The sequence below is a fragment of the Nothoprocta perdicaria genome, unplaced genomic scaffold, assembly GCF_003342845.1.
Source record: "Nothoprocta perdicaria isolate Ctin4 unplaced genomic scaffold, notPer1 scaffold_6, whole genome shotgun sequence".
NCBI classification, from domain to species: Eukaryota; Metazoa; Chordata; class Aves; order Tinamiformes; family Tinamidae; genus Nothoprocta; species Nothoprocta perdicaria.
In genome coordinates this window covers 3,505,061-3,529,003 of record NW_020455865.1, presented here as the reverse complement: position 1 = coordinate 3,529,003, position 23,943 = coordinate 3,505,061, and the positions used below count along the sequence as shown (strand labels likewise).

Here is a 23,943-nt window from a genome sequence, read left to right as displayed (position 1 = left end):
CATAAGAGAGGAAAAAAGAAAGTCTTAATCATTCTACACATCCGAGGAAGTGACTTTCAAGAGAGACAGACCCTTTTAGTAGAAACACTGGGCCTGGTCTCCCTGAGCCCAGGGGACTCCGTGACTGAAGGGACATCAGACCCTGCTCACAGCTCTCGTGTCCCACCTGCCTGGACGTTTTGATCCTCTGCTTCTGGCGAGGGCAGCAAGGCTCTGGTCACGTCAAGTCACTTGTACCAGGTCTTTTCTGCCTCTAAAATGCTGCTTGCTGTCAGCTTGAGCGCACAGATACAGGTCTTGATTATTTACTTGTAAATAAGGGTTAACTTTAAGGTTTTTGTGCTGACAAAAACCCTATCATCACGCAAGAAGAGCCCAATTCTACAAGGAGAGGCAAGAAACCCATCAGGAAGGAAGGAGATTCACCCAAGAACCCCAGGGATGGTGCTGGAGGGTTGGGGAATTGCCTGGAGGCCAAGGAATGGTCTCAATGGATCTGCTGTGTGGAGCAGGCAGACACTAAACCTTGTGGAGCAATTGGACAGACTCACCTTGTTGCCAAACAACATAATTAACAGCATAACATATAGGGTATAACACAACCTCCAAGCAGCCCTCTCTGCAAAGTGTCTTTGGAAAACAGAGTGATAAAAGATGTCTAATTCAGAACCGGGCACACTATAAAACAAGTAAAGCCTGTTCCCTGCTGTGTTGTTACCAGCTCCTCTTCACCTTGTTTTTCTCATTGCTTAACATTTGTTTTGCCAGAATAAGATGCTAATAAAATCAAGCGCACTTACCAAATTGCTTTCCACATGTTGTACTCCAATTATAAAAGCCTAATTCCTCCTCCTATCCACTGAACCTTTCTGGTATTAACAGGCTTTGCTATGCAAAGTGATGCAGGGCCCGTTTCGTTTACAGTAATTAAATGAATGTCAATTGTTTTGCGGCGTTTCCGAGGGAGAGTTCTACACGGGTATTAGCATGTTCTGCTAACCCTGGCGCCCGGCGCTCCCGGCCGCCGCGGGCCCTGGGGGGGTGACACTGACCCCAGCCTGGGCACCCAGACGTGCCGAGCGCATCTCAATGAGGCGGCCGCTTCCTCCCGCTCGCTCCGGAGCCGGCGGAGCAGAACTAATGGAGCGGCCGCGTCGAGATGAAAGAGCCAAGAGGAAAAAAGGGCTTTACGGCTAAATTAATTAAGCCGGCGTACCTGTCTAATTAAAGATGCGCTGCCCCTTTTGCAGCCTCGCGGCGGTGCAAACAGTATTTAAGCGCATTCTCTCCCCATTTCATCTATCAAAATATTTAGTAGCGGCGCTCAGATGAAGGTGATATTATCGAGATGAGCTTCCCATGTATTATTAATAGACGGCCTCCCAATTATGCACCCGTGTTGCACCACATCTTTATAGCGGTGGCACAAGAACCAGCTGCTCCAGGAGGTGACCCAACAGCGCATTTGCAACGGGCAGAGCTGTTCTAAATGTCCCAGCCCAGCCTTACGGGAGGGCTCGGGGCCAGGCTCTGCGCAGCGGGAGCAGCGGGTGCACAGGACTCTGTGGATCCCAGGATTTTTAAAGCTGCCCTCGAGGCTGGGAAGGGAGGTTCCCGCTGGGCTGAGTGCCTCTAACATCTGACTCCCCCCAAACCTTTAACTCCAACCGTCCGATGTAACATAACAGCACTGGAGCCATTTGGATAGCCGGGGTTCTTCTCAACTGCATTTACTGCACGTGGAATGAGAAGGGAATTTTGCATGCACATCCCTGCAGCACCTTGTAGAGACCCAAACACACAATCAACAACAGCCAGAGGGACAAACTTAACCAAACTTAGCAGTAAGGAGCACAGAAGGGATCTGAAAACAAAAGGCTGCTGAAGCCTTTGGAAGGAGAGGGCACAGGGACTTCAAGGGGCGAGTTTAGGTGCCTCCCAGTTCCCTGGGCAAGTCCCTGTTCAATGTTTTCAGTATCATCTCACACACACAAGGAACAACAGAAAAACAAAAGGGAAATATGCAAGAAAGGCATCAGTGTTTCTCCGAATCACAAGAACAAATCACTCTGCCAGAAGCGACCCAGGACGTGGACTTGCAGAGCCCGAGTCTGAGCCAGGTAAGAGGCTCTAACGCAGCCTTCAGCAAGGCTCTCCCGGCACAGCAAGACTCACCTGGAGCCCAATCCAGCCACAGCCAAAGCACAAGGCAGCCACAGCCCAGGGAGGCCAGGAACAAGCAGGGGTTGTTGCTGAGGGGCTTAAGCCTCTCTGGCACGAGCTGAGAAGCTCCTACCCCCAGGAAAGCCAAGTTAGTGGCCTCACTCACCCTTAGCTGGGTTCTCGATGGGCTCAAACTGCAAGCTGTTTTCTGGGGCTCTAGGTGGTACTTTAAGCTGTACTGAGTCTTCTTGTGAGCCTGTCCAGCCACTGGGTTAGACTAGGAGCAAGGGTAAGGCTGCTGGAAGTGAGCACACGGCTGTTTGAGAGAGCTTTGGGCAGGCTGGGTTAAGGCAGGAGTGAAAATGTCCCTCTCCTGGCTATAAAACACAGCTCTTGGACTGGGGGAAGAGCAGCACTGAGCTGCAAGCTCTGTCACTGCCTTCACCTGTGTGCGGGGTCACAGCAGGCACCTGGGGAAATGCACAGGTGGCAACAGGGTCGTTCGGATGCACAGCACTGAGTGAAGTGAGACACAAACTCATCTAACAGTTTTAATATTCCAACTCGGCTGCAGGAGTGTTTTACATGTTTAAGACAAATCTGCCACTTGCTGAATCACAAAATCAGAAAAAAAAAAAAGATAAGTAAATTAAACACATGAACTTTGTGGCCACAGGGTTTCTTAGCCTGGCTCACAAAACAAAGCTCTCAAGCCAACTCAATGTTCCCCTGTGAAGGATGGTCTCTCATTACTTCACCCAGCCCAGACAGAGCTTGGTTGAATTTTATTCTTTTGAAAACCTGCCAGGGGTAGGACTTCAAACACTAAGGAGGAAAGTTTAAGGCCACATAAGAGATTTCATAACATATCATAAGAGATTTCTTAAGTGTCCACATAAGAGATTTCAAGATTCATCCTTGTTCATAAGAAGCCTTTTACATTTTTTGTTCATACTGCAATTCTACGATTGAAATTGTGATTTAACGGCATATGCCAAACAAGACAAACCGTTTTTTCCCCTAAGTTAGGACTTACGTGGAAGGGGTTTAATGATACAGCTTTCTATAAACTCGAAGACAACTCGAGGGTCTTGGTCAGCGTTGATGTAAAAGGCATCTTCATAAAACTCCTCCAGGTCCTTGGCGTTTCTGTAATAGGCTTCCAGGCGCCTCTCAATATTTTCTTCTTTGTCCTTAGGGTTCTGCAGGAGCCGGGCCTGGATCTCCAGAGCTGGAGCTGGTCTGAATGTCGTGTGATACCTAGAGAGGAGACATAAAGGCCTCCACTTCAGCGGGAGGTGGGACACAGCAGCTCTTGCCTAAGAAACTCCTGTGGTTTTCCTTATCCCAGGACCTGGGAAGCGCCTCTTCTAGGTCTGGGTTTCAAAACAATGATCAGAGATTTCAGGGAAATTTCAGATCAAGAGGTACTCGGAAAGTGTTTCCATACTGTCAAAGGCTTCCAACAACCGCTGAAAGCGCCTTAGCAAACAGGTATTTAAATTTGCTTCCACAGTTACACTATTTCTGATGAAATATCTCCTGTTCCTCGGGAAGAAAACAATTTACCCCCCTCTTCTGAAACCACATTTTTGGAATGAGTGCTGACACGCATTAAAAAACAGCAACAACAAAGCAAAAAAAAACCTCCAAGGAGAGGAGCAAGGTTTTGGTGTCTGCAGAGAGCTGCACTACAGACCCAGCTGACACGGTGCTGGGCACTCAGTGCTCATTGCACATTAGGATGATTTAGAGCACAGCTGCAGGCCACCCTCTTCATGCCGTGGCCAGCGGTGCAGGTTTAACATAATGCTGGGGATTAGATGCAGCATTTAAAACAATTCAATTCACAATGACTTTGGAAAGAATAAACCCCAGATTTTGGAAGAAGAAAGCGTGCTAACTGGAGCAGACACCGAACAGGCTAATCCTAATGATAAGAAATGCAAAGATGTGTGAATGATTTCCCTCGGACTGGTAATTTCCTCTGAACAACCACATCGCTTATTACTAAAACGAAGAAAACAGTTAGGGCAAATGACTGTTGCTGTTGCAAATTAGCATCACACCTCGAGTGAAATGTCTGAATAATCATGTGCCGCTTTGACACGAGTCCAATATTTATGGACTTCATTTTTAAGGGTTTTGTCTTTGATTCAACAGGATGCACTGGATTACCAGAAACAGTAAAACAGCTTTTTTACATTTAAGAGCACCTATTTGATACATTAATCATAAAAACAGACCACAAGCAAAAAGTTGCAAATCCACCAGGTATTTAGGAAGATATTTCACTGTTAACTTCTCCCCCGAGAACAAGGGAGGAGATAATAAACCTGAAGGTCACTGATGAAACAAGGTGCTGTGACTGCCGAGAGAAGTGCCACATCTGAGGACCAAACCTTGCAGTGACACAAACAGCTTTGCTGCACTAAGCAGGAAACCTATGAACTCTCTCAGTACATGGAGCCACCACAGGAGCTGGGGGAAGTAAAATACAGCAGTTTTTCCACTTCTTCAGCTGGAAAACCTTCAAAATTCCTAGGGGAATGGGTGAGAACCATCCGTATTTAGGCTAGGTTTCAGACATACTCGCTCAGCATTATTTTACCAACCAATTTAGTCACCATTAATATGTTAAGAACTGAGCTACTGCTTCTATACGTTTCAGTCTCAGGGATATTAAAATGCATTATTCTGAGCCTAGGACCTTGCTGCAGCAGGCAGCTAGGTTGGTACTTGAGTAGCTATGAAATTTTTAACCTTTCTTTTAAGGAATCCCTAAGCAAGAGCACAATATTCCCGAGCTTCCTTAGATTTCTGTGAAGTCTGACACTTTCATCTCACTCACAGACTTAAAAATTGTCAAACACGAGACATCAGTGCTAACCTTTCCCCGGTGACTGGATCAATCCTCCGCTGAGAGAGGCGCTCCATGATAGACTCGTAGGGGAGATTGAAGAAGAATACCCTATGGAGAACATATTAATTAACATCATTAACATCATGAGAACAGCACTTGTGACCTCTCGAGGATGAGTTAATCCTTGCGCTAGAGGAAGGGCGCACACAGAGACATGGAAATGACAGGAGCGCTCAAGACTGGGAACCAGGCAAGATCAGCACGCTGCCAGCACCTCTGCTCTCTCCTGCTTCTCCTTGTGTCTTATTTAGCCCCCAAGCTCACGGAGGCAGCAGCTCTTTGATGTGGGATACAGACCCTTCCACGAAGTTCTGCTATCGAGAATGGAGTGGGACTTGCCAACTCATTCCCCACCATTTATGCAAGAGCCTGACTTGAATCGAGGATGCTGGACCAGAAAATACCTGTCCCTATCCAGTCACGTTACACTGTTGTATAAACCATTGTGCCCGTCCCAAAGTGGCACCTCCTCATCAGCTCATTCCAATCATTCTGTTAATTTTACATTCTAGCTCTGTATTTTTTAGGCAAAAATTCTCACCACGTGCTTAGGACAGTGACGTGAGTCCCAGGGCTGGACAGGGATCACCTCTTACAACTGTTTCAAAGCAAAGCAAGGAACAAGTTTTTCTTTGAAAACTCATGGAAATAAACTTTTAGCAACCAGATAAAGTATGAAGGCTGCAAATGCACTTTCTTTTTTTATTCTGCACCTTCCTCTGCTGCTGCCTTAAAGGCCAGGTTTCCTCTTTTCACTTTTGTCTGCCTCTCACAGAAGATACTGTGTGCTTTAGACATTCACCAAAGGAACATTTTATACTGACTGGGTGGGATCAGACCAGATGAAAGGCTGAGCTCTACCTTGGCATGCACATAACAGATTACTAGAGTCCTTTGTAGGATTTAAAGTTATGAAAATCATTTCCCTTTTCAAATGCTTACAGATAATGACTTCTATTCGCATTGTGGTAACAAAACAACAGCCGGGAATAAAACATTCAAGATCTCGGAGGTTCCAAAGACAGGGAAAGAACAACAGTTTCAACACTCTTTTATCCCTTACACTCTTAACATTTTGTTTTTCTTTGTTTCTCTTGCCCAACAATGGCACAAAAACGTGATTGTCAGAACAGGTAACATCTGATGATGTATCTCAAGATGAATATTCTAGTAGAGAGGAACAACATTTACAGTCACGATAATTGATACGGATTCCTATTATATTCTGAAATAAACAAAAACACTAAAGGATTATAACCTGGCATATCAAGAGCTTGTCGTAATTCATAGTTACTAGCTCAAAAAGTATTACGGTGTTTGAAACAGAGGAGCCTAAAAACCTCCACTTAAAAAGCTGCCAACAAAATGAACTCTGAAAGCCTTGTCTGAGATTCCCTTCTTTTTTACGCGGGATGCTTCTTATTAGCCAGTCTGGTGTCATCATTAAAGAAAAGTGTAGGGGGAAGATGTGGGAGAGTATAGACATTTCTGCTAATATGGATTTTTTTCCCCACCTATGTATTGTATAACAGCACAGGCAGAACATAGAGTGCAACAGCACAGGCTCCCAGTCCCAGGGACCTTCCCGCAGAAGGTGTGATGCCCGCCCTGCCATCCTGAGCATCTCCTACGGATAACAGGAAACCTCACTCCCCAGGGCTGTCAATTTAAGCTCATTCAGAAGCAGGAAGAAGAGATAAAGGGGAAAAACACACGTGGAACTAGTGGCTAGACTTAAAATACTTCCAATTAGAAAGCATCACTATCATTCTGACGCAGACATGTCCCAGGCCAAGTCTGTTGAGTGGCCCCAGGGCTCCTGCTCACAGGAGTAAAGGCTCTTTAGGTGCCCACACTCTCAGCAGCCTCGGGTATAGGATACAGCTCCTCAAGGAGCACCTTGTCCCACGTCCCTTCCTCCCGCTGCTGTAATGATGATCAAGTAACAAACCTCGACTCGTCCAGGTGATATCTCTGTCAGATTTTCCCTTGAAATTCTCCTAAGATCCAGGCTGTATCCTCGACCTCGGCCCAGTTTTGGAGCAACAACTGGAGGAGCTCCCAGTGCGACCTGGATTCAAGCAGTGCTTGGCCCCTTTCACACGCAGAGCGTATTAGTTTTCATATTAATGCACCCTCCACAAAGCCGCGTGAGGAATCAGCCAGGCTTTGTATGTTGTAATATGTCACAACTTCTATCAAGGGAAAATATGAAACAGATGTCATTAGAAGTGGTAGACAAGAAGGCAAGGCAACACAGCCTCATATCAAAGGATACTACACGAGACTGCGAGATTAGCATCCAGCACAGCTTCTCGTCCCAGGCTGGCAAGCTGTTAGTTGAGCTCTGCAACAGGTGAACAACGTCAATCAGCAGCACTGCCAGGAGCACAACCAGGGAGGACCGGCTGCATCCGTATGGACAAGCTGAGTTCCTGCATCACAGGCTCCATTCCTCCCTACGGACAGCCCCAAATCACCAGCCTCCCGTTGCAGCTCGGTGGGCTGTGGGTATAACCTGGTCTCTCAGCTGAGCTCTCTGAGGACACGTCCCTGTGATGCCCATGGAGAAGCCACATTGCTGCTGGGTGTAGGACCGAAGCCAAGTGATTCATGAGCAGAGCTCTGCTGCCCCTGCTTTGTTCTTGCTCCCACGAGAGGGATGTGAGGGAAGGTCCGGTCCTGTCAGCTCACTTTCACAACCAATAAAGCCACAAGCAAAAACGTTAAAAGGAAAACTCCAACAACAAAAAAACCCTGTGTCAGAATCCTGCCTCTTTCTCTCTGCATTTTTAATCACTGAACTCACCTATTCCAGCCTTCAGACACATTAGTGAGATTATTTTCCAGTAAAGTAATAGTGCTGGTGACACCTTCATTGTGTCCCTGCTCAAGGTCTGCTCTGAGAAGGCCCTGGCCTTCCCCAGCTTTTTGTCCTGTAACTTAACATCAAGGCTGCCCAGGATGGATGACTTGCGTTACTGACGGCTCTAGATCTGAGCTATTTACCCAGGTGAGCCTCCCGTGCTTGTCATTCATTCCCTGGAGTTGCTCTGGGTTGTCACTAGTGGAGTGGAGCCCAGAGCGAAGCTCTTCTGTGTAATTATTGCCCATGGAAGCTGCCCTACACCATTAAACCCAGTTGCATTCACACCTTCATTTAAGGATGAAATCAGAATGCAGTATTACATCCAAGGCAAAATCCTGCCTCCCTGGGTGGCTTTTAAAGACAGGCAAGGGCCAGGCACAGATGCTACAGATGTGCCCGTGGCTTCACTGGGGCCAGGGCAAGTTTTGCAAGAAAGCTAACATGCTTGATGTAAAAAAAAATAAAAAAATTCCTGGACCACTTTTATTGCGGCATTTAAACTTTTAAGTTGAAGCTGCAACTTTAAAAATAGTAGGCTATTAATCTTTTCCATACTTTCTTGAGTCCTATATATCTTCTCCCCCATAGGCAGGTACCAGCTGCCATCTTCCCATTCTTCACGCTCTGCACTCTATAAAAAAAGAGGCCCCTGCTGGCCAATTCTTGTTTAAAATTGTGCATAATTGATAGTGGCAAATCTACCCCAGCTGTGTCTAAAACCTCTCCAGGGGCAAGAAAAACAGTCTCTGTGACTGTCATTAACTACTAAATTAGCAAGTGCTCCTGGCAGTTTACAACGTACCACATGAGTCTGCTTCAAAAAAGGAACGTGAAGATCAGATTCCTGTCTGATCTCCAAGTTGCCACAAACTTTACTGTCAGAACTTTGACAGAATCCAGCTAAATCACAGCAAAAGGGGAAAGAAAAAAGAATGAGGGAGAAGATGGAAGAGTGGAGGAAGGAGAGGAAGGAACACGAACTTATCCTCTTTTCCAGGCAGACAAATAGAAAACGTCGAATCAAGGCTGGAAAATAGAGATTCAGACAAGGCACAGCACGTTTTACACAGTATGGAGATATCAATATGTTATCTGATGCTATGGCACAATTCCCCCGGGAAAATAACTCTCCCAGAGGACTTAGTTCTGGCAACGCAATGGCTGCGTTTTTGCAATCGAGATATAAAGCTGAGAAACAGATGAGGCTGCTAAAGGGCAACTCTCTGAAAAGCTTCCACAGGTAAAAACCTTGTGTGATCATCGGCACAAATGAAAACTTCTCCTTTGGCTCATAAACCAGAGCCAAAGCAGCTAGGGAAGGGAGCAACTCGGCTCTCACAATATGCGTGTGACACGCTCGAGTCATCAAAAGCAGTGTGGCAAACCAAGGCAGTCCAGCTCACTGGTTCAAGCAGAAAGGCCCAAGCAAGTTCACATTTGAATCCACATGACTATTCCCAGATAAAGCCGGATCATCTTATCAGACTGATTTTTCTATTTCAAGGTATTTCAAGGATTTGCATTAATCAGGTGCTCTAAGGAACATTCCCTTTCTTGTAGTAGAGCCACACTTCAAACCTGGCACCTTAGCTCAAGCATCTACAGCCCAGCCACAGGATCCAGGCCACCTTATACCTCTACCATGACACTCAACAGCCCAAATCTCCTCTTAAAAACCAAATGGAATAAACAGATCCCATCTATCTTTTCTTTTTTGTTTTGTTTTCTCGCAGTGCAGATATAAACCAGGTATTTTGCCCAGAGGAATGCAGGCTAGAAAGGTTCTTTGGAGGCTGCACCACTTGAACATGCCTTTTCCTTCCTTCCTACCCTAAATACTGTCTCTGCACCTCACTGCGATGGATGAAACGATCTCTATCTCTTATCTAGAGAAAGAGCTGTTGGGAGGCTTAATTCATTAATGTCTTTGAAGTTCTAGGACATCTTTTGATGAAAGACGCTTGGCTCTATTTTGGGAAGTAATTTCACCCACAAGGTTTCGCCCATAAGGGAAAAAACACTGCCTAAACTCCAAAACACAGGTTAATTGGCATAAGCGTTTTGCTCATTGCGCTCCCCTAATAACTCATTTGATAACAAGCTCCTTCCAGACACTGGCTCTTCCCTTTCCAACGGCTGCATCCCCGTTAAACAACTACAAAAGGCAGCTAAGTGGGGCACGAGTCCCAGGACGCAGCTTCTGGCCAGGGGAGCAAGACGAAGAGCATCCTCCGTGGCCGCAGATGTTCCTACAGAGCGACGATGCTGGGCAGGGCTCTCCAGCCCCAGCTGGCCCCGCTTGTCCCCCCACAGCTGGGCAGCGGAGGGGACAGGGTCCTTTCCATGTCCCTCCCCAGCAGGCTCCTAGCTGAGCGTCACCTTGGCGGTACCAGCGCAGTGGGAACAGGCGCCGCGTGCGGGGGTTGCGCCGTGACGGCTGCGTCTCCAGTTGGGATGTGGCAGAGCAGCTCCAGGGGCATCGGCACCATGTGGGACCCGGGGCTCCAGCAATGACCACAGGACGGAGCTGCCACATAGGGGCTACCTCAGCCCCGTGGAAAGCACCCACCTACACAGAAAACCCTGCGCTATAGGCGATTCAATGCGTTTTTAAAGCTTCTTTTGAGGCGGCAATGTTAACTCTTTCCATACCTAATCAGCAGTCTGCATGCCTTCGTACCTCTATGCAAAAGCGCTTTATTTTTCTCCCGTCATTTTTTATTCTTTGCCTCCTTTTCTCTCCCAGCTGTTACTGCAGCAGCTTCGCATTCCCCCTGGAGTTCATTCCAGCGGGGCCGTGTGAATCACGGAGCGAGATGGCAGCAGCCACGGCCTCGGAGTGACACGGCTGGCACAAATCCCACTATCTCTAAAGTTAGCCCAACTATGTCACCCAAAGACCCTGCAGGCCCAGAGGCCCAAGGGCCCCAACCCCTCTGCCCCGCAGTGCAGTTGTGTTTCCTTCCAGCTGTGCAACCTCCCCTGCAGCGCTTAGATCCTGCAAAGCAAATTTCGAGTGGAGCAAGAACTCCAGAGTCAAGCACTAGCAAACTCATATCAGCTCTGATGTCTTTGCTACCTGGCTGCAGCTTTTCTCTGCTGCTTGCTGCTCCCAACCAGGAAAGCTAGACCTCCTTTGGAATAAATGGAATCAAATTTATAGTAAATGATGTTTAATCTTAACTGCTATTACCTTCAGGTTTCCCCCACCCCCAGTCATCTAAGTGCTAACTTTTGGTGGTGGGAGGATATTTGTTATATAAAATAAAAGAACCAACACCTAAAAGTGAATGATTTAGGGGCAAGGGGAGGGAATAAAAGAATGGATTACAATGTGCCATATTATATATGTGTCAAAGGAAACCGATTTCATAATAGGGAATAAAAATTCCCTGTTTAAATACTGTCAAATAAATCCTCAAATGTAATAGGGTTCACTTCTGGGGAAAAGAAAACTAAATCTTATTAAATATTAATGTGGCACAGTATTAATTAAGAGAGAAAAAAGTCCATCAAGAGAACCCCAATATGTTTACTGTGTCCCCAGGAAGCTGGAAAATTTCACAATCAAGTGTGTAAATGTTCTAAAAAAGGGTCCTGAATATTTTATGAATATTTGTCATAAAACAGAAATAATAACCACTGTGCAGAGCTATTAGAATTAATATTTATGCTGCCCGCCATGAAATATTCATGGGGACAGAGAAAGGGGGGCCCGTAAGACAAGAATTAATTTACATTGGGCTTGGTTTACCCGCTGGCTTGATGTTTAAAGCCGGCTTGACAAGGCTCCGTATGAATCCGTCAGTCACTTGCAGCGGTAGGTGGGGTGAAGGCAGGGGGAGCGGGTCCAGGCTGCTGACAGCTCACAGATTGAGTTTCTGACAGCCCTTAAAAAACCTAAACGGCCCCCCACCTTTTTTTCCTTCTTCCATTGCCCAAGGCGCTCTGTACTGCCACCGTTCATCCGATCTCCCCTTCCATCTGCTGAAATTAAGGAATTAATGAGCGCTATACACTTTACAGCGGGCCCCAGGAATGTTTACTGGTGATTAAATTATAATGCAGCCGCGCTGTATAATTCATGAACCAATTAAAGGAAGTGTTAGTTGATTTGATGGGATGAGGACGTACAAAAAGCATTTAACTAATAGGGAACCGTGGGCTGCCGGGCGCTTTGGCTTTCTCGGATTACGCGGCTAATTGCGCTGCTTTATAAGGCTGTCACAGATAGCCATACATATTTCATTGTTCTCAAATACTTCAATTGTTTGCTTTCGTGTCGCTGCTGTAATATGTAGAAGCCCAGCCAAACTTCAGTGTAGTTAAAGCCTCCTCTGCAAAGGCAGGTTGCTTTGGAGGAGGGAGGCAGCAGAGGGGCAGGAGGAGGAGGCTGCCTGACAAAGGAGTAACTTGAAGCCTCCGAGTTAAATGTCGCTCAGCAATTACATGATTAAAAGGTGCAACATATGATAGTCTTTTGTTTTACAACTTTTTGGACACTAATATTCTAGGCTGACTTCACAGCAGAGAAAATATTGGTAAGCTAAACTGCGTTTATTATTTTTTAATAGCGGAGAGCAAGAGAAGAAGCGGGGAAGAGAAGTATCCTTAAAAAAAGCTGGGAGGAGTGGGATTTACGGGGTTATCAAGAATAATACGTCATGTTTCAACTTACATGGCTCCATATTCCAAAAGGCACGAGATGAAGGAGGCTGGTTTCCCATCAGGGAGGATGCTCAGCGTCGAGCTCAGAGCTGCAGAGTCAGACTAACTACTGAGACCAACAGCTCCAGGTTGTTGCACAAGCACAGGGCAGATTGCTGTTTCTGGTGCTTTACAAAGTGTGTCCCCCCGGTTGACAGGACACAGGGTTAGGTGAAGAGACGATCTGGAGAGGCCTACAGCCTCCATCAGAAACAGGCATGCTCTTCCCAGGCAAAATTCCTAACCCATGCACACGAGCACCATCATGGCACAAGAAACTAGGAACAGCGAGCTAAGAGTTACCCACGCAGACAACTGGTGTCAGACTTTGACATCTCCTGCCTAGAGACGAAAGAGCAAGCCAGGCTTGCACATTATTTCCGCAGCCTGATGATGAAGGTTGCTGATTTTTATGGGGCCCTACCTGGGTATATTGTCCCCACTCGAGAAGCACCGCAGTGGTTCTTGTCCTGCTGTCTAATACACAGCCTTACATTCTGGAGTGATGCATCAACACCAGCCAAATGATTTTCAAAATACCCTATTACGTAAAACTTACAATCCAGTTTATCCCTTTCCCTGCACTCCGTTCCTTCAGGAGACAGCTTTGGAAATGGTCCCATTGGAGTGGCCCTGGGACACCTCCTCTCCCAGCCTGTCACCTACATACACGCATCTCTTCACATGCCCCTTCACAGCACAGAGCATGAAAACGAACCCAAGAAGCCCCAGAAATTAGGGCCTGAACAAAATGTCCCACAATCTAGGACAGTTGGGGGCTGTCCTGATAGAGAAACAAGGCTCTCCTTGTTCCCTTTTATTATTCTTTTTTGTCAGTGGGTTTTAAGAGTATCAGTTGCATCTGTGATATCACACAGACATTTTTAATCAAAAATGATTCTTTGGATATAAAAAAAAATCTTATACAGCCTGATCCTGATGTTAAAAAAGCTATTATGACAAAAAAAAAAAAGAAAAAAAAAAAAAGAAAAAAAAAAAAGAACTACCTTAAATTGCTTCTTTTTTCCAGAACTATTGTATATCATTAGTTTGTTCCTAGTTTCTGGCTTAAGCAACGCAAAATTTTGGCTTAAGATATTAGTTTAACAGGCAGTCTCTGAAATAAGGGATAATAACACCAGTTACACAGCGGGAAAGCTTGCCATTAACCCACTGCATAGGTGAGTAAAATGGAAATTGGATTGCATGTTCTAGAAGAAAAGAAAGGTTAAATTGTTTGTTTGGGAGAGAAAGTTGATGCTAAACTCAGCTTAAGTGGGCAGTGCCTCGGATCTGCTATCTGAGCAGCCGGATAATCACCCGGACAGCGATGCGGGAGCTGAAAGCCAAGCTGCAAAGGCTTTGAATGATATGATGACTGCATCAAACACATCTGCAGTTTGGTTGAATCCATGAACGATCTTCAGGACGCTACATGTGCACCTGGGATAACCACTTGGAAGCACATGGGCATGAGCATGTGTGCGTATCCAAGCTAAATGGCCTCACACACTGATAAGAAATGAGAATTCGCATCAACACGTGGCTCTTATGGGGTCGGGAGGGAGAAGAAGGAAGATGCAGGCACAGAAACCATCTTCTGCCAGTGATTGCTGACTGGAAACATCAGAACCTGGCGGCGTCAAGAAATCAGAAGCGATGCAGAAAGTATTTTCTCTGTTGCTTTTGAAGTGCCTTGGATACAATCAATCACACAGAGCAAAACTTCCGTATTTTGGTTCGGTGTGGAAAGGGCTATTTGCATTTCAATATGTTCAGCTTATCCTGCCAATAAAAACAAGGAATCATGAAGAAGAGATCAGGCCACCGAAGTGAAAAACACGAGATGACATCCTGCAGACCTTCCGGATAAAACAGCTCCTCGCTTGTAACGCTCCTGTTGACGTCCCAATATTTCTGAATGATTGGGTTTTCAAATGAGATCAGTCAGCATGCAAATGAGGAAACAGGATCAAGACATCTCCCGTATCTGATTGGATAGAGAAATTATCAAAAGACCCTTTTTTCATATCAAATTTCTATCACAAAAGGTCAAACTTTCAACTCCCATTACTTTTGCTAACTGCATTTCACTGCGGCTGCCAGCTCATTGCTGTGGCTGTTTTCAGAGGAAAGAGAAGCAACAAACGATAACTTTGTCTCCCACATCTGTCATGCAGGATGGACAAATATTTTCTGATCTTACTCCATTTTTCTCTACAATTCTCAAAAAATCCTTACAGGCAAAACAGCACTTATAGCCTGATTAGCTATTCGAAGAGTTTTGGGTTTTCTTCCCTTACTGGATCTCTTCTGATTTTCAGATTTCTTCTGACTTTCTAGCCTGTGGCCTGACAAGAGCATCCACTATGTTGCCAGAATATTTTGGTCTAACCTTTGGTCATTTAGAATACTTTCTGATGTGTGCTTTTCTAGAGCATCTCCCCTGGTGTTGCCTGGCTGGACTGACGCCTAAATACCCCAGTAATGGACGTTCTAGAAAGCAGAAGTCAGAGCATCGTTTTCCTGAAATCCTCACATCTGACTCTCTTCCCCTGACAACAAACACTGTCCGGTTTTCTGTAGGTTTTGGGGACAGTGCTCACATTTGCTCCCCACACAGTCACCTTCCCCTGCTGAAGGTTTCTAACAGCAGCTTACCTGCTTCTAGAGCACCTCATATATTTTCTCTTCATATTTTCCCCAAATGCAATATCCTGCATTTTCCAAAATAATTTTCATGTGTTATTACTTCTCCATTTTTGCATTGTCTCTTTTTCTCTGTGGTCTCTGCTTCTCTAGTCCTTCTAGAGACTCAGGATGAAGCTAATTAATCTAAACCTCCTAGTCCTACCGCCTTACCCAGAGTGATCTGATTTATCACAACCTGTCCTTGCCTAATACTCCTGATCATGAGTGGAAATCATGGAACCCAAGCTCTCTTTTAGTGCAACCAGTCTCTCTGCCATGAATTCCACTGTTTCCCTTCATGGCCGGGATCTCAAGCACTTGTTAAACCAGCAACAAGGTGCCTGAGGACTCACGTGTTCCCTTCTAGTGCCCTCATGTTGGCTGCAGAGGCTGCTGCCTCCAAATCCCACCGAGTTTTTCTAGGCTGAAGATGCCTCTTGGCCTGCCAGGAGTAGCTCCTTGTTCATCTTTGGCAGATGTTTTGTGCCAGCAGCAGAGCTGGTTGGTGGGACCACACGAGCGTCCCCTGCACCGATGCAATGGCCACTTGGCCGGTGTACATTAGGCAGACGTCACCAATGGCCTAAGCTCATGTGGTTCACGTGGCTGACGACCTCAAAGTAATTAAATCCTCCAGCTCTCCTGGAGAGGCAGGTGCCTCTCAGACTGCCAAATCCACCCCTCTAGAGACCATCGGACCAGGCTCGTCCCCTGCCTGCTCAAAGCAGTCAGCGCTTGCACGCGAGTCCAGAGCACTTCTGCCCTCAGGGGCAGAAAAGCAACGCAGCAGCTTCTCTGGGTTTTACAGCTGATCTTTCAAACAGCAAAGATAACAAGTGGGGCTTGCACAAGATGATGAAAATATTAGGAAAAGTGCAGGACTCGATGTATTTGTTGGTGCTGGTCCCATAAAAATTCTCTCTCAGCATAATTATCATTGCAACATATATAACCCATCAGATTAGTACCTAGAGACTTCTGCTCATCTGATTTTCTCTGTTCTTCTTATTACTGAACAACTAAATGTTTCACAAAGCCATTTCCTACAGAAATATTTATGTTCCCAAATGTTTATGGGCCCCTCTATCATGATCAAGCTTTTATGAGCACTCTATAGCGAGCTCTGAATTAAATACATAATTCCTGGTCTATCAGATCTCAGCTTGATGCTGTGTTTGTCTATTTTACACACAAGGCATTGTAGTGAAGCACTGACTGCCTTGCAGAAAAAGCTAATTTATATAGTAATGATATTTCTATCCAACACCGACCGGGCGGGTTAGCAATTGCAGAAAGCTAATGAGGACTGGGAGATCGTCGGGTTTAAATTTCAGCAGAGGTAACTCGGGCATTGTGCTGTGTTTCTTGAACAAGTTTTTGAGGTAATTTCTACACAAATAGGGACATTAGGATCTGTACCATCACCTGCTGGAAGGAGGTAGAAGCTGCTCCTTTTAAATGCTGCACAGGCAGCCCACAGGTGTGCGCAGCTGCACAGAGTCTCTCCCTCAGCCGGCGCCAACAGCTGGATCTTCATTCTCCAATTTTCCTCCCTTCTCCTTCTATCAAAAGTGCAGATTTGGAAAAGCACAGACGTGGCTAGCAAACTGAGTTTTTGGCCTCTAAATGCATTTGCCATATCAGATTAAGGTCATGTTTTCAGCTCCTTTATACCCAGCAAATGCTGATCACAGAATATAGGAAATAAACTGTGAAAAATACCATCTCCAACAGCAAAATAACAGTGATTGGATTTCAATCTACAGACCCCTACTCTTCACAAATCTATTGCTATTGAAGTAATAATTAACAGACTTTCATCTTAGTGAATAAAAGGTCATTCTCTGAAAGGTTAAAATTTGTTGTGTTGTTTTTTTCTTTTCTTCCTTTTTTTTTTTTTCCCTGGAACATGTCTGGTGAAAGGCTGCTCCAGGATGAAGCGGGTATCCTAGTCAGGAGGTGAGGTCTGGAGTTCACATGATTTAATAATGGGCTCTTCAATAGAGCAGAAAACAAAAAACAAACAAAAAAAAATCTAATGAGACCTACTGACTGGGAGCTGTATTTGACATTCAGAGGTGTCTGGAGCCAAGGTGTGTGTTTCTGACAACAAGAAACTGCAGCAACGTACTCAGAGTTATGCTGGAGGGATTAGCATGGGCAATTCTTAAACTGTTGTTATCTTTTGCATGTGTAAAAGATATACTTTGGATGAGGGTTTGTCCAAATTTGTTGTGAGTTACTGTCTGTTTGCCATGCACCAGACAGAACTTGATGTCTAATCGAAATGGAAAACGACAGAGGTTTATTCTTAAAACTGTTTTAAATTTAAAAGTTTCCTGCTCTTTGCTGATATCTTTGCTCAGATTCTGCTGATATCTTTGCACAGTTTTTTGTATCTATGGACAAACGGAAGGTAAAGCACACTCACCTTCACTCCCAGTTCATAATACCAGGAATATTGGAAAGCTGAAGAATTATAGTTATTTTTCTCCCTGATACAATATAGAATCCTTTGCAGCACAGTAACTACAACAACAAAATACAGAATCAAATCCTCCAGTTCTTCCAAGAGCAAGACCTCCAGATTATATAAAAATTCTGAGTTTTCAAAGTAGACTGTTCCCACAGCCAAACAAATCCACCGGTGCAGCACTAGCTCATGCACCACTATAAGCATTAGAATATTTAGAAATATCAGACACCCATAACACATTTTTGCAAGGGCTCAGGGAGGTCAAAACATGGTTTTTTTTGTGTGTGTGTAGGTTCCCAGTAAATGTGCTGCCATTACCATAAATCACCCCAGAATATTTGCAATGATATAACATCTTTCATTAAAAAAATACCATCGCTTCTTTCAGGACTGCCACTTGCCATTTCTTTTAGGTAATCAGATAGCCGTTAATTAATAAACCTGTCAGGTGAATCGTCCTGCTCCGGTCATCATTATCCATTCTGTAACAGAATCCTGCTATCATCACTGCTATCCACCCCATAGCTTCCAGCTCAATTAACTTAATGCTATGCAAATGAGAGGCTCTCCTCATCATTAGCTTATAGCCCACAAATGTTAATAACATAATTGGGCCTTCAACAGGGTAATTAGACACGATTTCTTCCATTAGTCTTACAAGCTAATTATTGTTGATAGGAGAGAAGGGATGAGTCCCAGTGCTGCATGCAAAGAGGGGCATCTGGTTCAAGCAAATATAGACAAACCATCAACAAGGTAAAACAACAGTTGAGCTCGAGAGCAGGGTCAGGTAGGGGTGGGGGAAAGGAAGACAACATGATTAGAAACTTAGGAACCACGGAGAAATTCTCCAGAACGTAGGAACCAAAAACAAAGATTCAGCCCAAACACAGGGCTCTCCTGCACTGAGCAGTAAAGCAAGATGATGCTTCACAAATCCAAGGAAACCAGTTCCTGCAGAAGGGACAATACAAAAGCTGAACTTCCTATGTTTATAACAGGAAACAAACTACATTATAAATACGTTTATAATGTAAATGTACAGCAAACAAACAAAAAAGGACATAGAGAAGACCGTAAGAACTGGAGCTAGTCCTGGAGCTCTTGTCCAAGCTCCTGTCCTGCCCCAAAGGCTAGGAAAGTTTTCCAGTGTTGTGTGGGATGATTTGTTTGGGTAGCAGACACTTGGTCTGAGTAACAGAATTGGAAAACAACCTGTTCTTCAATAACCACCAAGCAAAATGCATTTCAGCAACTTATTCACAATTGAGGGGAGAGGTCAGAAGACGAGACTGAACACTAATAAAATCCTGGGTTCAGTGTAATGGTAGTTGCATTTTCTACCAAAAAATGGCAGCGAGTTTTCAAGCTGCAATTATATTTGGAAGGCTGACAAGAAAACCAAGGGTTTGGTTCTATCTGTGCAGTCTCATCTGTGGAGGTTACAAATGTACCTCTGGAGACAGAATTCTGTGAGAAAACTCCACTTTCAAAAAGAGAAGGTAAAATGTAAAAAAATGGCAAGTTTTCAAATACTTGCAACTTAGCTTTGACAGTTCGGTGTTTTATTGGAAACGTTGTTAAGAAAAAAATGTCAATCTGAGCAGTCCAAAAGACTCAAAGGATTGAGAAACCACTTTTGTAGTTGTTGTTTAAATCTCTGGACATATCTTTGTCCAGTAAAAAATCCAAAATCCAATCCAACTCTTATTTTCTTTTGCCCGAAAATCTGTTGAAATCAACTGTTCCAGTCTCGTGTTCTGAAAAGTGGCAACACTTACTAGTAAAATTAAATAATTATTTTTTAATTGGCTGTACCGTGAACTTCGGTCTGTTACACCAAAAGGACATATCATTCTCTGCATCATTCAATGCATATCAGTGGGATATTAATCAAAATTCAGATCAGCTCATGTGCAAGTCATGATCCTAGTCTTACAGAAACACATCTGAGAAAAGTATAAGATAAAAGCTTCTCTGGGACAGGAGAAAGTCTTATTTAAAAGCCCCTGGAGCCTTAGGAAGGACAGAGTTCTGCAATGCCGCCTTCTCGAGACATAACACATCTTAGGACAAAAAATAGGATCTTTACACAGCACAAAAAGACTAGGTCACTACTTACACCTGAGCCAAAGAAGCCGTTTTAAGTGATGGTGATTAACACATTTATGTGACTGCTGGTGATCCAAATGAATAGAATTAGATCGGGTGCATGTGTCAGACACGAGGGATCGCGGCAGCGCCTCTCCCCAGTATAAGCCATGACAGGATTCAGCTCTGCTCTCCTAAATTGCCCTGCACTTGCTAAATTTACTTACTAGAAAATTCTGAGCAAATATCTGGTTCCAAGACAAACAGCTGTAAATCCAGTGATGTTTTAATGAAGATTACGCTTTCTAATCCTCATGGTAATGACAAACTAGTCTCCATTCAATATGCAATATTATTTGACAGTTTTAATCACCCAAGCCATATTATATTTGCTACAGACTGATGCACTTGTCTTCCCAGATCTTCAGCCTGGAGAATCTAAGTAAAAGGAGCATAATTCCCGCCCTGCTGTGGTTTTCAGTGTGGGCCAGTTTTACCAGCTCATAGCAAAGCCTAATTCTGGCAGAAGTCTCAGATCCAAACAGATTATCAAACCATAGCGCAGCTGGCACAAGCTTGTCCCAAAAATTACTGGAGAAATTAAGGTGCATTTTTTGAAAATGACTGCTGTAGTCTACAAAGAAATATTCAGAATGACAAAATACATCATGTTTTACCTTGGTGAGATTTACCTGCATTTTATTCTGTGAAATGCAACTGGAAATGCGAATGATGATGCATGGTGGCAAGTAGCTAACTTGTTTCCTTAATACCAAACTTAGCTAAACTGTTAGTTCGATAGCAAATATGGTCTCAGATGAGAGCTGCAGGATGGGCTTTCAGTTTCAACACTACAGCATCCAAACAGCATCTTGGATGCTGCTGGATCCCACCTGGGAAAGGGGAGGAGCAAACCAGGAGCAAACCACTTCTCAGATCTCCTTCTGAGAGCAGCATATTTGCTCTCAGCAAGGATGGAAATGCCTAAGTTCCCAAGGCACTGAACACAGGAAGCCTGTCACCTCAGTCTCCTGAATAATATAAGAAAGGTTTCCACATGAGTTTCTGGATTTAGAAAAGATCTTCAGTTCCCTTCTGGAATCTGAGACAAACTCAAAAAAGCATTCCACAATAAATACTTTCTGTCTGCAGGAACACAAGTCAGTCCTTTGAGCACAGAAGAGCACAGGAACTCTTGTGGAACAGACCACACCAGGGAGTGTTGAACCATGACTTTCTGAAATGGCAGCTAAGTTCAGATTTAACCTAGTTTTTCACAAATTAGAGAGCCAAGTATTCAAGCAGAAAGCTTCCTGCAAAGGCAAATTTGACGTAATTCAAAGTCCTTTGACTTCTCAAGATTCAACAGTACCAATGTCACCAACCCAAAGTCACCTTGATCAGATCACTGCTGCTCTGCAGGCATCCAGCTACGGAAGTCAAAAGGGGAGCTGGGAACACTGGCACTGCCTTGAAAGTCTGTGGATACTTCATGACATTTTGTGAGGCACAGAAAGCATTAATAATAAGCCCAGTGCTTTCACAATCTGACTATACCTGCTCCCATGCAAAGAAAGCACAGAAATTTTGCTGGTTTGGTCCATCTTGTTATGACTTGCCACCATTACCAAAGAGAGGAGAAGTAGCCCAGAGTCTTCTGCTTTTGCCGAGTTTTCCTTCTCTTTCCAGGCACTGAGTTCAGAAAGGTAACCCTGGTACTGGTGACATCTTTAGAGGAAAACCAGTTCAAACATATAACAAATCAGGAGAGAAAATCTTCAGGTTTCTGAATCTCTCTTCACCTGTGAAAGGTGGTTGCTCTGGAAAAATAACCCTCCTTTCAGCAGCAAAAGGAATGATTGTGCATGTGGTTTTGTGTCCTTACAAAAGAGTCTTGACTTGGAAACAGCATTTCTTCCTTCCTGGAGTCTTAGGAAGCCTGCTGAAATCAGAGATCTCCTTAATTGCTGTATCCAGAATTGCACCAAACAACCTCCAGCCATCAAAAGGCGCTTGCATGAGGTGACTTCTAAAAATAATACCTGCCTCCCACAGCTGAAGCCAAATATACCACCTCCTCTCGCTGAACCAGAGCAAGAAACAAGAAGTGATGCTTGTGACAGCAAACACAGAAAATCCGTAGAATGATTTTTAAATGGTATTTGATGTTTTGCTTCTGTTGACTCAGGATGCATATTAATGGCTTTCTCCAGGCTAGAAAAGCTAGAGGTCAGGCAGAATGTGCAGTAAATGCTGCAAAAGTGACATTAGAATCTTTTTATTGTAGTGATCCAATTTTGTATCTACTGGATTCCTCAACAGCCACGGTTTCTATTCGGATCAGCACTGTTTTATGAGGGAAGACATAGGACAATCTAGCAAAGAAGAGAGGAAGAAGAGAGCAAAAATTCTCCAGCAAACCTCAGAAATCTGCGCAAGAAGCTACTTCTACTGGATTTGAGTTGGAAAAACACTGCCTGTGTGCTGCTTTGGCATTGAACGTGGAAAGTCATCTGTCACACTAAAGTAACCTGTATGTACAGTAAGCTTAGCTTAGGGGACAAATAACCACTGCTGGGGAGGGGGAAATGAGTGAGAATTCATCATCTAAAATACATCATCTAGAATATATTTCTATTTTGTAAGGATATGATTGGCCTCAAGAAAGATCTGTCTGTGTCCTGCCCCCTTTGGCTGCCAATCACCTGCTCCTTACACTGTGCAGGTCTGGCTGACTGGCCTTTGGCATGGGCAGGAGGAGGAGGAGGAAGGCTGGAGGTGGGAGTAGTGACCTGCAAAGTGATGATAAATGGAAACCAATTATTGTCAGTGAAAACAACCATTCGCAATCAGGCTAAGGGGTCTGATAAGAGGAAACAGCTTTCTAATCAGAAGAGAAAGAAAGTAAAGCAGAACCAATCTGCCTGTTATTTTACTCTTTTCCCAATTAATTGAGGGGAAAATAAGAGATCATTAGAGCTTTACTACTTTGTTACTCATCAGATTTCTTTGTGCCATCAATTAAAAACCCATCTATTATAAATGTACAGTATCCATCATTTAGATTAGGCCAAAGTTTTAAAAATTCGCTATAAGGTTTGTCAAAATAACTCGCTATGTCAAAATAATTCAATCCCTGCTATGTTTCATTGATGCAACTATTTTGGGACTTAGTTTGTTCCTTGATAAGATTATAATTAAGTCATTTACAGTATTTTTTGACTATGTAGCTGTCAACAAGGACAACACAGAAACAAAAAGAATCTGAAGGCAGCTGATCTACAACAAAAAAAAAAAAAAAAAAAAAGGAAAAAAAATGCATCTGCAGAATACATATTCAGTGATAAGTATTCCAGTCCATGTCTGGTAAACTCGCAGATAATGGCAGCATGGTAGGGTCACTGGGGTTCTATTAGCTCAATTAATGAGGAGTAAGATAAGGCTAACACCAAGCTCTTCAAATGGCTAAAGAAGAGAGCTGGTAGTAATGGAGTTATTAACCTGCACCAGCCATTGAATTCTGCCGCCGATTCAAACTCCATTTCCTAGTTCAGGCCTCCATTAATAGGCTGTTTATTATCCCTAATCCATATTGGGATCAGCTGCAGAAATATGAAAGCCTCATGTAAAGACCAAAGAGTTTAAAAAAAAATCTTTTCTTTCCATTCTATTTTTTCCCTTTTGTTCTCCACATATTCACAGATTCTGCCTTAGAAATTAGAAATTGCATTACCCTAAATTCCTTGATTACAGGTTTTTAGTAGTGTGATGAGAAACAAGGTTTAAAAACATTACATTAAAAGGGATACAAGCACATCCTTTTGAAGACAACACCAGAAAACCTGTGCCAGATGTTAGAGCTATTTGTTGCTGTACTGGGAAAGAAAGCAGGACTGGACAGACCAGCGCAATGGGAAAAACTGCAAGTTGTTTTATCAGTTTGAGAAGAACTTTAACACAAATGCAGTTACCATTTCAACTACAGAGATTGTGAGCTAAGGGGCCCAAAGGCTTCTTCTTGCC

The 23,943-nt window shown here is 44.1% G+C and overlaps 1 protein-coding gene across 1 annotated transcript in view; it reads right to left on the bottom strand.

Moving 5' to 3' along the window:
• Nucleotides 1-3,045: 3,045 nt before the first annotated feature.
• AK8 (adenylate kinase 8) overlaps nt 3,046-23,943 on the bottom strand; it is a 60,672-nt gene continuing 39,774 nt past the window's right edge. The window contains exons 12-13 of the mRNA XM_026049211.1: nt 5,054-5,134; nt 3,046-3,423 (exon numbers count right to left, since the gene is read on the bottom strand). Of these exons, the coding sequence (XP_025904996.1) occupies nt 3,189-3,423; nt 5,054-5,134 (316 nt within the window). The 3' untranslated portion in view covers nt 3,046-3,188. The remainder of the gene's footprint in view (nt 3,424-5,053; nt 5,135-23,943) is intronic.